At 44.5% G+C, this 14,276-nt stretch overlaps 1 protein-coding gene across 1 annotated transcript in view; it reads left to right on the top strand.

Moving 5' to 3' along the window:
- LOC146197842 (esterase 6-like) overlaps positions 1 to 14,276 on the top strand; it is a 33,395-nt gene that overhangs the window by 16,323 nt on the left and 2,796 nt on the right. The window contains exons 3-9 of the mRNA XM_084593091.1: positions 1,196 to 1,331; positions 3,260 to 3,445; positions 4,738 to 4,928; positions 7,901 to 8,048; positions 10,542 to 10,720; positions 11,149 to 11,326; positions 13,456 to 13,585. Coding sequence (XP_084449217.1) covers positions 1,196 to 1,331; positions 3,260 to 3,445; positions 4,738 to 4,928; positions 7,901 to 8,048; positions 10,542 to 10,720; positions 11,149 to 11,326; positions 13,456 to 13,585 — 1,148 coding nt within the window. The remainder of the gene's footprint in view (positions 1 to 1,195; positions 1,332 to 3,259; positions 3,446 to 4,737; positions 4,929 to 7,900; positions 8,049 to 10,541; positions 10,721 to 11,148; positions 11,327 to 13,455; positions 13,586 to 14,276) is intronic.

The following is a 14,276-nucleotide window of genomic DNA, read 5'->3' as shown; positions in this document are numbered from 1 at the left end:
CATCTCCATGCGCGCGTTAGTGAGAAGTGTCCGACTTCGTCGCGAGATTCCGCGGTATACCGCGCGACGGTGACTTCATCCCCTGGTTAAGTCATGACCAGTGTTCACGTCATCATGGCGTCACACCGAGTAACGTATAATAAGCGCAACTGATGTCATCATGACCGATGACATCATCAGGCGATTCACACATACGAAGCTGACCCCTGCGGGCGTCCGATCCAGGCGTCCGTGGCTTTCATTTGGCGCTTCCTTGAATGCAGCGCGCACAGAAGAAGAGCATCTTTCAAATTGGTTTACTCCAAATAAAAGGCGCAGTATCTGCCACTCCGCGGGCACGTGAACCGAGCCGCAAGGAAACGGAGGAAAGTGGAAATCAAAGAAGAGAGAAAGAGGTGCCGAAGTGGAGGGCTACGGACCACAGAGCTATATATATATAAGCAGATAAATGAAGGGGAAATGAGGGTGCTCGTTAGGATACATGAAGGAAAGAAGCCAACAGTCGGCCAGGCCAAGGAAAGCATTGGGGATTGTACTTTCTCTTTTTCTTTTAATTTTTACTTCGGTAATCACATAAATTAGTAATGTAATATGTTTAGGGGAAAGATAAAGAAACACAATGTAGAAGAAAAAACAACGTGCCATTGGTGGGAACCGAACCCACGACCCCCGAATATCGCGTCCGGTGCTCTTCCTACTGAGCTACATCGGCCATTGTCCCCCCTGCTACTTTTTGGGGTATTAATGTTGTCTGTATACGAACCTTGAGTGTTCACCAGCGCCACCCTCAACCTAGCGGTGGACGTGGAACGTCCTGTATATTATATATATATATATATATATATATATATATATATATATATATATATATATATATATATATATATATATATATATATATATATATATATATATATATATATACCAGAAATACGTACACGTAGCGGAGTGCGACACGGAGGTGATCCACTGCGCATGTGCTCAGCAGCTTCAGAGCTTTTTCTTTGGTATACAGCATGCCACTTATAGCTTCGATTACATGAAGGCTTATTTATCTCAGCGTTCATTCCACACAAACCAAGTGCACCACCATTACTTGTATTGATTGTTTGGGGGGGAAAGAATGACCGAATCGAGGATCTAGCGCAACTGAAAAAAGTTTGAATGAAAGCAAGATGCATTTTCGCTATTTCAGGCCACTAAGCTTCCCGTTGTGGTATTCTTGCCCGGAGCTGACTTCAAGAGCGGCGGCAAAGATGACATCAGGCCCGGATACGGCTTTGGAGCGTCCAACATTTTTGTCGTGGTGAACTACAGACTTGGAGTCTTCGGTACGCAGTTTCCTCTTACGGTGCGCGCAACTGGTTTTATCTCACTCTTCCTCTTTAACATTTATTTTCTGGGGAGTGTTTTTTTTCTTGTGTCTTTCTTCTTTAATTGGCTGCCTTGTAATCGTTTGTCTTGTATGTTTGCACGATATTTGTTTTAGTGTGTATCGTTTGTTCGCCCCTGCAAGTTATATTGCTCCAGATAAAGCTGTAGTGTGTTGAAGTAAAAAAAAAAAAAAAAAAAGCAGTGCTATTCTTAGCACATTAGGGACTCTGCTGAGGAAAATAGAGCGAACGTAGCATCAGTATATCAATATATCGCAATGGTTTGAATCCAAATAAATTATTAAATTTGTAGTTTCTGTCATGGTTCGAAACATCCTTATTACGTCAGAAATTTAGAACACTCGCGCAAGCATGTTTCTTGTGAAGGCCCTTGCTGTTTCCGAAACACAGAAGATAAGTAAACACCGAATTTATTCGCTGTCAGGAAGAGAATGTGTCCCATTCCGTACCTGAAATCTCTATGATTTAGACCACAAAATCTCCATTTCAGGCCATTTTTCTTGCTGTTGCTTAAGAACAACGAAGGAAAATTGAGGCAATTTCTTTTCTTTCAATACTCCCAGAATTCGTAAACTTAAACTTATTCTTTTCGCTAAGTAATTACTCCTTAAAATCTCTGAGCAAGGAACAATTCCCCGAATAGAAAATCACTGCCTGGAAATGCGGCGAGAGTTGCGGCGAGCAGGTCGCGCAAGAGATAGTCAATTAACTGAACTTTCATGCGGCTTACATGCGGCGATCAATTGTGCGGGAAGTGTCACGTACGGCACGCGAAAGCTAGTGCACTGAATTTGCTGTTGAATGACGCTGCTATACTGAGCTGCAAAATCGTGCCTCCATACTGCATACGCCTTCTGCTAAATGCAGTTCGGACGCGCCTTGAGGTTTTTCCTAGAGGCTAGCCGTACAGGGTATACGCCATAAAGCCACCAGAAACCAGGTCCTTATGTTCTGGAGTGAAACACCACTACATGAGGACTGAAGCGACTTACTCCTGCATGAAAGGAGCCTGTTGGGTCCCTGTTGGCTCCTTTCGTATGTATCTCATAATGAAGCGCCTCATCTTCCCTCCGTTTGTTTGCTGATATCCTCATGCATGAGCATTTCAAGCTCTTACAAGACAGCCCTCTCACACAGACAGTAGACGCATGGCCACCTAAAAGTGCCAGACTCATCGCGTCATGTTCATAATGGACCCCACTTCAGTGGCTCAGTAATTTGGGCGCTCAACTGCGGAGCTCGACGGCGCGGTTTGGACCCAGGCCGAGGTGGCCGTGCTTCGATGGTAGTGGAAAGGAAAGCTGCCCTTGTGGTCTGAGATGTCAGCGCGCGTTAAACCCCCGGTGTTTTAAATTAACCCGCAGTCCTCACTGCGAGGACCTTCATTGTCCATTGTCACTTTATGACATCAAACCTTATAACTCAAACCAAAGCCAAAGGTTATCAGAATATTGACCGGACAGATATCTTCACTTGTAGGTTCGAAAATGTCTCGTCAAGCTGTAATTTGTCAGTTGGCATGCATTCCAAGTCAGATATGGAAACCTTCCTCGTTGCAAAGATGAGTCTTGTAGTTCTGAAAATTTTTGCCAAGAATCACAAGACATTTTAAATCAGCAATACGACAACTGTATTTATTGGTTGTACAAATAGTCGGTCTCATATCCAAACATTTTATAAAGTGCGGAATTCTCTTTTTCACCGCATAGCAGCCGAGTAAATGAAAAGAAAATTGTCTACAGTGTTCCGATAACAACAGCATCAAGGCCTCCAGGTTTGTTGTTTAGCTTTCTTCGGAGGTCGTATTCGTGGCTCAGCAGCGTATCATTTCATTACTCACCGGTCACACCTTATTCTTCCTGCAGGGTTCTTAAGCACCGATGACGAAAACGGTAAGGGAAATATGGGACTGTGGGACCAGCAGATGGCGTTGCAGTACGTTAAATCGAACATCATGTCCTTCGGAGGGGACCCGACACGGGTGACGCTTATGGGCTTCGGCGCCGGTGCAATGTCCGTCGCCTTCCACATGCTCAATCCAGCGTCTTCCGGTGAGTAAGCTCAATAATGCACTTCGCATAAGTAAGTGTAATGATGTCAAACAAGCGGCTCCCACGCTCAATGCCGACCTGTCAAGGCAGGTCAAGATCACATATGTCATATCTGTTTTTATCAAGTATTAGCCATGTTTATACACATGCGCCATAATTTGCAGTTCATATCAGCATTTGACCCTATATAACAGACGCGGCCAGATCTGGCAAGTATATAGACTTATTTGTTTACATGAGGTCAGATATTCAATATTCGGAAGGGAGTACAGTGTCTGCGGCGCACATACTTCAAAACTGTACAGAACTTGTTATTGTACTTAATAGGCACGTGATTAACTAAATTGCGCAGCTTAATTTAGCGGATTAAACGGGTTAAGTGAAGTTTTGTCAACGTACGTACGTTATCAGCGCTACACTTAATCCAGGCATGCTATAGATCGCTCGCGCCAATTTCCTGTACCTCGACGAAGCCACCAAACTATCACCCGAATGGAGGTTCATTTCGACATTGTAAAATAATCTTTAAAAAAAAAAAAACGTCGGAAGGAGGCTTGCTACGAGCCGCGCAGTCGACAGGATATCCTTCCTTCCGGCCTTCCAGCCAGCCGGTACAGGTGCAGCAAATGAGAGAGTGGCGATTATTAAATTTGCGGCCGCCGCTGCTGTTCACGGGCAGTGTGTCACACTGGACTGAGCGGGTGCATGTCGCTCGCGCTCAGCTTCGACTTCTCATCGCGTCAGTCACCCCTCAGCTATCAAGTGCGGTGCATGCCAGACCGCGGCTCCCCGCTGCTCACTGCAACGTGAAGCGGCTTGCACACATCTCCACCCCTGCTTAACAGGCGCTCGCCTTCAAGTGCACTTCCTTGGTCCTTTACAGTGTAAAAATGCCTAGAGCAGTAAGCAGGGGTAAGCAGTGCTAGAGCGCGTTCTTCTTATCTGATTAACTATGTAAATCGGATGTGCCTTTGGTATTGTTGCACGATGCCAGTACGCGTTAAGGATCTTCACGGGGTCTAAATTAAACCAGAGCCCTCCGATAATCATTCAGAAACTGAGTCGTATTGGGGCATTGAACCAATACATCTATCACACACTACTGACGTATTGTGCCTCGATTTAAGTGGTATTCCACTGTTGATTATGTCATTTTACTTCATTCTCAGTGCACTTATTTTAGAGAGATTAGTCGATTTCATTTTATCCCGTGATACAATTTTTTGCATTATTGGTGTCTTGGAAGCCTCAAGAAGACATCTACGAATTACGGATGATTCCTTTTGCCGTAGCGCTGTTCGCCCGGGCGATCATGTCGGGCGGATCGGCTGCCAGCCCCGAAGCCACGCTCAGCAATGCCTGGAGGAACGCCCGCCAGCTGGGGCGCTCGGTAGGCTGCGGACAAGAGGACGGGGCGTCGCTCATCAGCTGCCTGAAGACCATCGACGCTGTTAAGCTTGTCGACAGGACGCATCGAGAGAAGGTGAGTGCTGAAACGAGTACCGTTATGGAATGATGTGCGATCAAAAGCGAAGCGCCCTTCAAAGGAAGCCCTCCAAGCATTGCATCGACTTCTTGTGTTAAGAAGTCGGTGCACCAGCCACGGGCGCCAGCAGGTGCACGCTCGCAAGAGGCGAGGTGGTGTACCACAACGTTGTGGCAATAGGTCAGCGCCATTTGTTGGAGGAGGAGAGACAGAGTTCTCCTTTCAGGAGCTGACCGTGTACTTCGCAAAGACAGCACGAAAAGAACAGAAGAGAGAATATGAAGCACTTTGAGTGCCTCTGTACATATAGTCCTCCTTCCGGCGTCTGGTAAGGCCCCTCGCTCCAAACGACGACAGACTGTTGATTATAAACTTAATGCTCATATGCACTGTACAGCCTTTGCCAAAAGTAACCAGGCAACGGGAATTGCTTCTTATTCCTATAGGGGAGCTTTTATAGCATACATAAAGCTTTGTGTAAAGTAACAAAACTCCTTGTAGTCACTTTTCGAGACCTTTTTAGTCTTAAAGGTGCGGTAAGGGCATCAAACGCCATAACCTGGCTACTCTTCGAAAACAAGATACTTTGAGTGCAGAGCACATTGAGAACAACATAAACAAAAATCAGATTTGTTTCTTCATTGAATAATTTCTATTTTTATTTGTTAAAATTGCTTTAAAGGCACATTTGCAATACACTTCTGTGAAATTCAAAGTTTATTCTGCATTGCAGGGTCCATGGACAGAAAGCTTGCCAGGAGGCAGATTGACACGGCCACTGTGCCATTACAAATTGTTGGCATGCTATGCAGCAAAAAGCATAATCAACTTAAACACTGAAATAGTTTGACATTGTTACTGCAGCCCAAACAATAATGTACAGTCTTTGTCAAAAATATATGGTCCGAGGGTTGGCTTCTAACCTCTGTAACGAGGCTCCTGGAAGCAATAGTGAAATATATAGGTAAGTTAGAGAAGAGTGAAGACAAATTTGTCGTCTAAGAGATTTAGAACGCTGGAGATACAAAACGAGTCCAGTTACGGCGCTAAGAATCAAATCTTTTTGTCCGTATATTTCTGACGAAGGCAGGACATGAAGAGGTCCATAACCTCCCCGGAACATTTCGAAGTTTCTACCCAGACATGTGCTAGATTGCGCGCACGCTTATACAGACTACAGCAGACAACTATTAAGTTCAGCTAATTTAATATTATCTAAATTATCATCTTGTGAGAAGAGCTCATTTCGAAGCCTGCTTACACGATTTTCGATGCTTTTCCATCCATTGCCCATCTTAGAAAATGGACCCAACTATGAGTTGTAGTTGCGCAGAGGGGTCGATTCAGACTAAAGACATTAGCTGCAAGTATGTCTCGTATCGTGTTATCAATCAGCAGCTGTATAATTTCGCCATAGGTAACACATTGAGCACCTGAAAAAGAGGCATTAATGGGGCATCCCAAGGAAACTCCTGCGACCTGACGGATAGCTTTTTTTCTTTTTTTGAAGTAGCTGTATTATATTGACACTCACTTTCGGTGTTGTACTCCAGACTAAAGAAATTTAAATCTAGTTGTGAAGCAACGAGGCAGTTATATTCGGGAGCTTAAATTTCTTTAGATAGGGCATGCCGGAAGTTGCCGGAAGTTGCCGGAAGTACCCAGCCACTTTCGCTAGCTTATAAAGTATATCCTTCACATGTGGTTCGATCCCAAATGTTCGCTAAATATGAAACCTAACACCTTTGTCTCTGGCACAAGTGCAATATTCCTTGTACCAATGCACAGCTAAAGCAACAACTTATGTATATTGGTGCCGCAGTAAAGAGGATGGCTTTCGTCTTCTTAGTGCAAATATTTAGTGAGTTCGCCTTGCTTCATTTGTATAACTTCTCAAGAGTGGCATTGTCTGCAAGGTGAAGCTTACCAAGGCAGTCAAACCGTATAAAAAAACTCGTGTCATCTGAATAGATAAAGAAGGAAGCGCAGTCTGTGATGTTTATGATGCCATTAATGTATATATTGAATAGAAACGGTCCGAAAACACTGCCTTGAGGAAGACCGGTTGTCAGTGGTTTGGGTGTAGAAAATAGCTCATTTATTGAAGCTGATTGCTGCCTATTTGTGAGATATGATTGCAGGAGACTTATCCGCACGCCCTGAAAACCGCAATGTTCTAAATTCCCTAAACGTGCGTCGGCATTTAAGGAATCAAAGGTCTTAATGAAGTTTACACAAATGCCGATCATTAGGTCTCTTCTCTTGAGAGATTTAATTATAATTTCTTTTTGTATTAAAAGAGCAAGTTGAGTCCACAATCATTTTCAAAAGCCAAACCGGTATGGTGGTATCAAACATTGTTTTTCGCAAAAAGAATTAATTCTGGTGCAAATAACCTATTATAATCGTTTTGAAAAGGCAGGGAGGGCCGAAATAGACCAGCAGTTTAAAAAATTGATTTTACGCCGGATCTGTGTATCACCACAACCTTCGCGCGTTTCATGTCTTCTGAAATGTGCTGGAAGTTATGCATAGGTTAAAAGTTATGCATAAGTGACGGTATGCGCCCCCCCCCCCCCCCCACACACACGCACACGCACGCACGCACACACACACACACACTCGCAGCTCTGAAAACTTCGAAATTCCTCACTATCCCATATGGGTGGCATGTGACCATATGTGGCCAGGTGGCAACCAAATTTTTATGATCGTCTCGAAACAGGTGGGAGGCACCGACTGTCGATGGCTACGCTAGCCACGTTGCTGCAGTCTCCCTACTCATATATGTAAAACACACGTACCCGATCCTTACAATATAACACTCCTTATCCTCTAATCCTACTTACGAATACCCTTCATCCGTAGTCGTTTTTTCAGAATTCCTCTTTCTCCTCCTTGCCGCTAACGGTCAACATTCGTGTTACATGCTCATAAACATTCTGTTATTTTTTCTTCTTTACTTGCAGATCAGGTTTCTACCCATTGTGGACGCGAACATTACCCTGAACGCTTTCATGAAGGACTACCCTAGGCTGATGTACTGCCAAGGACGGTTTGCAGCAAAGCCGACGATATACGGATATACAGAACACGCCGGGTCTCTACGCTATTTCGGTGAGAACGAGAATTATTTATGAAGGTTTTAAGGCCCTGTTACGACCGTGCATCATCCGCACTTGCGCGCTCTATTGTTCGCCTGTGGGCATGGATAAGTGCTGTGGATATGTGGTGTTGGTACAATGGCTTTAAGTGAGCCTGTTTCCAGGAATCCTGTTTTGTAAGCCTGTTTTGCTTTGTGGACACCCTGCAAATGCCAAATTGACCCTGTCAAGAGAACGTCTAGAAAAACACAAAGAAATGTCCCCCTGCGGGAAATAGCCGGAAGTGCTTTCGTTCAATTGTTCACCCTTCCCGTCGAGAAGCGCTATGGTCAAGTAAGGAATGCCTACTGTACAAAGGAGACGACAGAGTGACACGTCCGCTGACGTGCAGGACAAGAAAGGAGCATGACGCATACGGCCATTAAATGATTTCCCGGGAATGCAGGAAAGATTTGCAATTGTCGAAAACGGACAATGCTGGGAGCGTATGCGGCGCGCACGTGCACTTGGGTTTCTGAGAAGTAAATCCACTTGCCGGAACCAGCCTATCGATTCTTGGCTGAAGAATAGAAATGTACCTCCTCGCCGTTCCCAAGCTTTTCCCGCCAACAAGTGACCAGGCTCAACGAAACAATGCCGGGCCAGCCAGTGCTTCAGACCATCAGTGCAGTGATGTGTTCGATTGGATGCCGATATCTGAGGGGCGTGCCCTGGATTTGGTTGGTCAGCATCTTCAGAGAGGGGCTGGACATAGGGGGTTTTAAGGACGCTGCAGAGCACGAAATGTCGCTCTGAGCCCTGGGTAAACGGCTCATCCAGTCGCTTCTCGCTCTGAACTCTTAACGCTTGTCATTTTGCTGGTGTACCCTTCTTTTTCTTGTAAATAATCTTGTAAATAAGTTTTCTCAAAGTGCCATTAAACCTGCTTGTATATATTTTACCAACTTCGAAGATTCAATCCTTCATGAACCCGGAGTCTCTGCACGCTACCAAGTGAAGGCCGGGTCGACATAGCCCCAGCGTCACGACAGCCCCCTACTGGGTAAATTTTTATGTTAGACATGGGAGCTTCTGCGCTCTTTTGCGGTAACGTGAAGACCTGCAAGAAAAAGTGCAAGACACTGCGATGCTTCCGATTACCAATTTTTATTATGCGGTAGGGTAGAACCTTTGTTGGAATAGAAATTATGACGTCATGCTGTGAGTCATGAGGTCACATGACAAGGCTATAGGCGGCTGCGCTGACCAATTGTCATGAACGAGTGCAATGACGGGTTTCGCGTCAGTTTGCATCTGAACTTGGTTATTTGCTGATGTGTCTAGATAGCTCTGCGTGCAAGGTCGGAATGAAAGCGGCATCAACGCCGCTTGTGCCTACCTATTTGAATATCGGCGCAACCGGGGAGACCGACCATGGAAGTACAGGGCTCAAGGCGGAGTACCGACTGCTGCACAAGCTCAGCGTATGACGGAAGAGGAGAATTAGGCTAAGCGGACTTCAGACTTTACTGTAATCTCCTTCTCAACACGTCATGTAATTTTCCGTCAAGTAAACATTTATTCCCGGATCGTTTATCGTATATAATTCCCGCCGTAAAAGCAATAAAAAAAGAGATGCTAAAATAGTAGCGAATGAAAGCAAGGCAATTTTATTAGACGACGTAAATCCGAGCAGCTTTATATTTATATATATATATATATATATATATATATATATTATTATGACAGCGCATCAAGGAGACATCCTAGTCTCGCAGCAGTTGAAATCTGTCGCGATGATTTTTTTTTTCTTTTTACAAGAGCGACCCATTGTGTTCTGTCAAGGGCTAGTTTTTATTACTCAACTTATTATCTATTCAAGCGTGAACTCAAATCTTCGCTCTAGTACTCCCAAGGTCATTCGCTTCCGTGTTGGACCTTAAGCCACCGGAGCGGAGGTGCAATCAGCGACGGTACTTCACGTCACGTGACCCGCTGCGGAGAAATGCTGCTGTGGCGCTTGCTCGGGGGTTCTAAGCAGTGGTACCACGTGGCTAGACACGAGGTTTAAAGTAGAGGCACCAACTTTCTTATGCGTGTCTTTTCTTTTATATGTAGTACGAAAGACGATAATGTAGAGGAATCGCCATGTGGAATTCTCTTAAACCAGCTATATTTATTAATTTCTTTTCTCAATGAGTTTCGGCTTCAGCCACTGACCGACGGGTGTGACGTTGTAGACGCGCTTTAGTCACTTGAGTGGCGAAGAAAAATGAGATATAATCGTTACTTATTCACTTTTTTTTTTAACGCTTCGTCAGGTTTGCGTAACCTTTCAAGCGAGTTTAAATGAAAAAAAAAAAAGCAGCAATACATATTAAATTTTTCGTGCCCCTAAAATGACCTCAAAGCGTTTATGACGTCATAATCATCTTTGGCTGAAAAAAAAGTAGTTTATAGACCGCAAAATTTACCCCCATTCCTAGCCTTAGCACTGGTTGGCATTTTCTCCGTTTTTATTTTTCAGAAAGAATAAACGAAGTGGAAAATACGAAGAGCGTCGACCAGATAGTGCATACGTACCTCGGAGAGTTTTTCGAGGATGAAGATTCCCGAGTCGGTGTGGCGGCCGCCGTGAGGTTCCAGTACTACAGGCCGCGCAGCAGTCTCTCCAACGCCACGCGTAATGCCATCAACACTATAAATGTACGCACGTTGCCGCTAACTTTTCTGAATCTATTTGCTTTGTTTCCTTGAAGATGGATTTCGTAAACGTACCGACGCCTTTTTACAGACGTCAATCCGCTCGTACGTGCTTTGTGCTTTGAACCTGCTCTACATCAAGAAGCCGATGTTTAAGTTCCCGTTTTTTTTTTTTTTTTTTTAAGTATGCTTCGAGAAAAATAAGTGTTTTCACTGAACTGTGTTGCGGTAGCTTTGATTAAATATATACTTAAACGTTGCTGCTTGCTGCATGCAAGTGTTTGTTCTCTAGTTCTGTTGCGCCACACTGACAGTCCCTTTGTCGCAGCGTGCTTCTGACAACTTTTGAGTGTGTATGTGTTGCGCGCCTGCAAAGTTTTAAGCACTTCACGGGAAAGTTTACTGGAGCCATTTTGTTTCACCCTGTGCAGATGCTGACCGACTTCCTCGTGGGAGCCCCCGTCGAAATGGCCCTGTCGGGGCACCTGAAATTGCTTCGGGGAGCCCCCTCGTACACAAATCCCAGTCCTGCTTACATGTACATATTCGGAATACCGAACGCACCAAGGACTTTTGCGAACCTTCAGAGAGGCCCCAGGGAGCTTTACGGTGAGGCGTATTCAGTGATTACTCCCATGGCTTAATTGAGCTTTAAAAGTGGTGGTCTATGTAAATGAGTTACTTGTCTTCCTTAACAAATCGTCCCATCTGAAGTGCTACAGTGCGTGCTGTGAGGCATACCGCATTGTGAGGCGTTTGGGTTAATTTTGACTCTGTAGTTTATCTACATGAACCAAACTATTAGCTCACGAATATGTGTGTGTGTGTGTGTGTGTGTGTGTGTGTGTGTGTGTGTGTGTGTGTGTGTGTGTGTGTGTGTGTGTGTGTGTGTGTGTGTGTGTGTGTGTGTGTGTGTGTGTGTGTGTGTGTGTGTGTGTGTGTGTGTGTGTGTGTGTGTGTGTGTGTGTGTGTGTGTGTGTGTGTGTGTGTGTGTGTGTGTGTGTGTGTGTGTGTGTGTGTGTGTGTGTGTGTGTTTTCAGTTTCGTCTTAGTAGAAAGTTGGTTTTCGGAACACGCAGGATTGATCAGGCCTAAGTTGAAAAATTGGCGGGGTTCAACTGGCTGAACCTAGTTAACGAGCCGAGCCTAATAAGCGCAGTAGGGCTTGCGCTGGGCTACACCAGCAGAATTTTTCGATTCAGCCTGACGCTTGCGACAGAGTGTAGGCATCGGTAGCCCAGGCACTCTATCATCAATGGCTAGACTGAGGAAGTGAGCCGTAGTCAAGCAGCTAATGTACCCTCTCAGTAAGAAGCTGTCATGTAGCGGAGAGAGCACCAGTTTAAACCAGCGGCGAGTCGCAGAGGAGGAGCTCTCGCCGCAGCTGGTGGTCACGTAATTGCGAGGCTGATGTCACTCGCGGTTCGAATGGTGTCGAGCCGAGGAAGCAAGCGTGCGGCACAGCATTGGCGAGGCGGAGATGAAATTGGCGCATGCGCAGTACCTATCTTGCGCATTTGAATGACATTGGAGAATGATAGCAATAGAGCCTATGCTCTGGAAGAGTAGGGCAAGAGCCGCACGTGTCACCTAGCTGACCTTGGGTGGATGCTGCCAGATTCATCACGCCTGCAGCACGCCGGACGAAACTTAATTTCCAGCAGCAGTTTCCAGCAGCAATTTGAGATGTATAATGACAGAAAAGCCCTACAAAACTTTATATTTCATCTGTACCCCGAAACGTCTAACCCAATTTTGAAGACGTTTACGAGGTTACTAACTGCTTGCCAACACCAGTGAAATATTACACTTTGTGTGAGCACCGACATCCGTGAAGAACCGGAGCAGTGATCACTTGCATCACTTGCATCACTTAAAAAAAAAAAATGCGACAACTGCTCTGTTATAAGAAAAATGCCGTCAGAAATTCATGTTCAAAGCTACTACTTCATCGTAAAAATATACGTAAAACTGCTGTAAGAAGTTCGTTGAAGACAATATGAAAAAATATTGTGATGCATCTGAAATGCATGTGTGCAACCTAATTTTGACGATGTGTACTACATAATGCACCATAAAATATTAACATTGATGTTTAGATACTAATAAATGATATTTCAACAGAGGTCATTTTATAAACCTTCAACAGCAGATTCGCGTATCACAGATGCTACACCATCTCCGACAACACATTCATCATCAGCAGCAAATTCTACTTCCCATGCGGCACCACATTCGCTTTCTGCTTGATTTGGCATCGGTGCTGGGTAGTCTTTAACGTATGAGGTGTTCGCCACAATGCTCAAGTCAGGTTAATTTCTTCCAAGAACTGCGAAGCACTTCCAGCTGTTGATTTTTTTTTTTCGCCAATTGTTTGAAAGCAAATTGATTGCTCTAACCGTGAGAAAACGTTTCGCGTTAATATTCTGCTTCTTAACACAAAATGTGTGCCAAGGTACTTCTCACTTGTTCTTTGAATTTTTTTGCTCGAAAGTGTGCCTCTACCCATGAGTGTTGGGGCTGCAAGTTAACGCCTACATCTCAGTTTTGGTTTCGATAAATGTAAAGACGTACTCGTTGGGGACTTTGTTACCTAGTTACTAATTGCAGCCATTATTTTCATTTATACTAGTGAGTAGAGCTTGAAAGTTATTTTAGGAAATGAAAACCCTTAATGTCCAACGTGTTGCATTTGTCAAATTAAAATTTCGACGTTAATCTTCCACCTCCTATATCCAGGTGCGACATACATGGATGACATGCTGTACTCGGTGAACACTGAAGGGATATTGCAAACGACAGATACGAATAGGGACCGCCCCATCGTGGGCTACATGAGTGGCTTCTTCATGGGCTTCATCAACGGGCTGTAAGTTTGCCTGAACTGTGCTGTAAATATTACGGTTCAATATGTTTGATGTCCGTTGCATCATTGCTATAGTATGTGCAACAGAAAACGTCTTGAAGGCAACTTTGTCACTGCTGGCTGTTCTGCTGGCTGTTCTGCTGGCTGTTTCAACACTCAGCCCGGCTGATTCTGTGCACATTTGTGAAAAAATTTGTCGGCAAACAGGAAAAAAGTTTCAGTAGCTATTCATTGACACCAGAAACAAAGTTAAGCGTAGTTTTAAAAATTACTATTTTGTCACTTCGTTCAGCTTCATTATTTCTATTGTCGATATTAGTGTCGATGTTCTGACTTGAATCTCTCACAAAGCTTATTTGCCTTTGGTAACCTTTCAAACTTTTGACGAAGCTCTGTATGGAATAATGTGAACACTTTTACCTTCACACAGTCATGAAGTTGCGCGGTATTTTGGCAATATCTGTAAACCTGCGCGCGGAGGTTTAGGAAGAGCCTTGAGTGATATCCCGAGGATAAGCCGCTGGTTTCGTGCAGAATGTGAAGCTATCGCAATAGAGAGCTTCATTTGTTTTGTGTATGATAGGCATGTATCATGAGCCAATTCATCTGAGAAGGTTAAATGAAGCTCTAATTCTCTCCGAACAGAGCGACCTTGACGGAAATCACTGTCGAACATTGTGTCACGACGAGGCAC

Source organism: Amblyomma maculatum, chromosome 2 (assembly GCF_055883805.1).
Source record: "Amblyomma maculatum isolate TAMU_Amacu chromosome 2, ASM5588380v1, whole genome shotgun sequence".
Lineage (NCBI taxonomy): Eukaryota > Metazoa > Arthropoda > Arachnida > Ixodida > Ixodidae > Amblyomma > Amblyomma maculatum.
The sequence above is the reverse complement of the archived record's forward strand: the minus strand, read 5'-3'. Positions and strand labels throughout refer to the sequence as shown.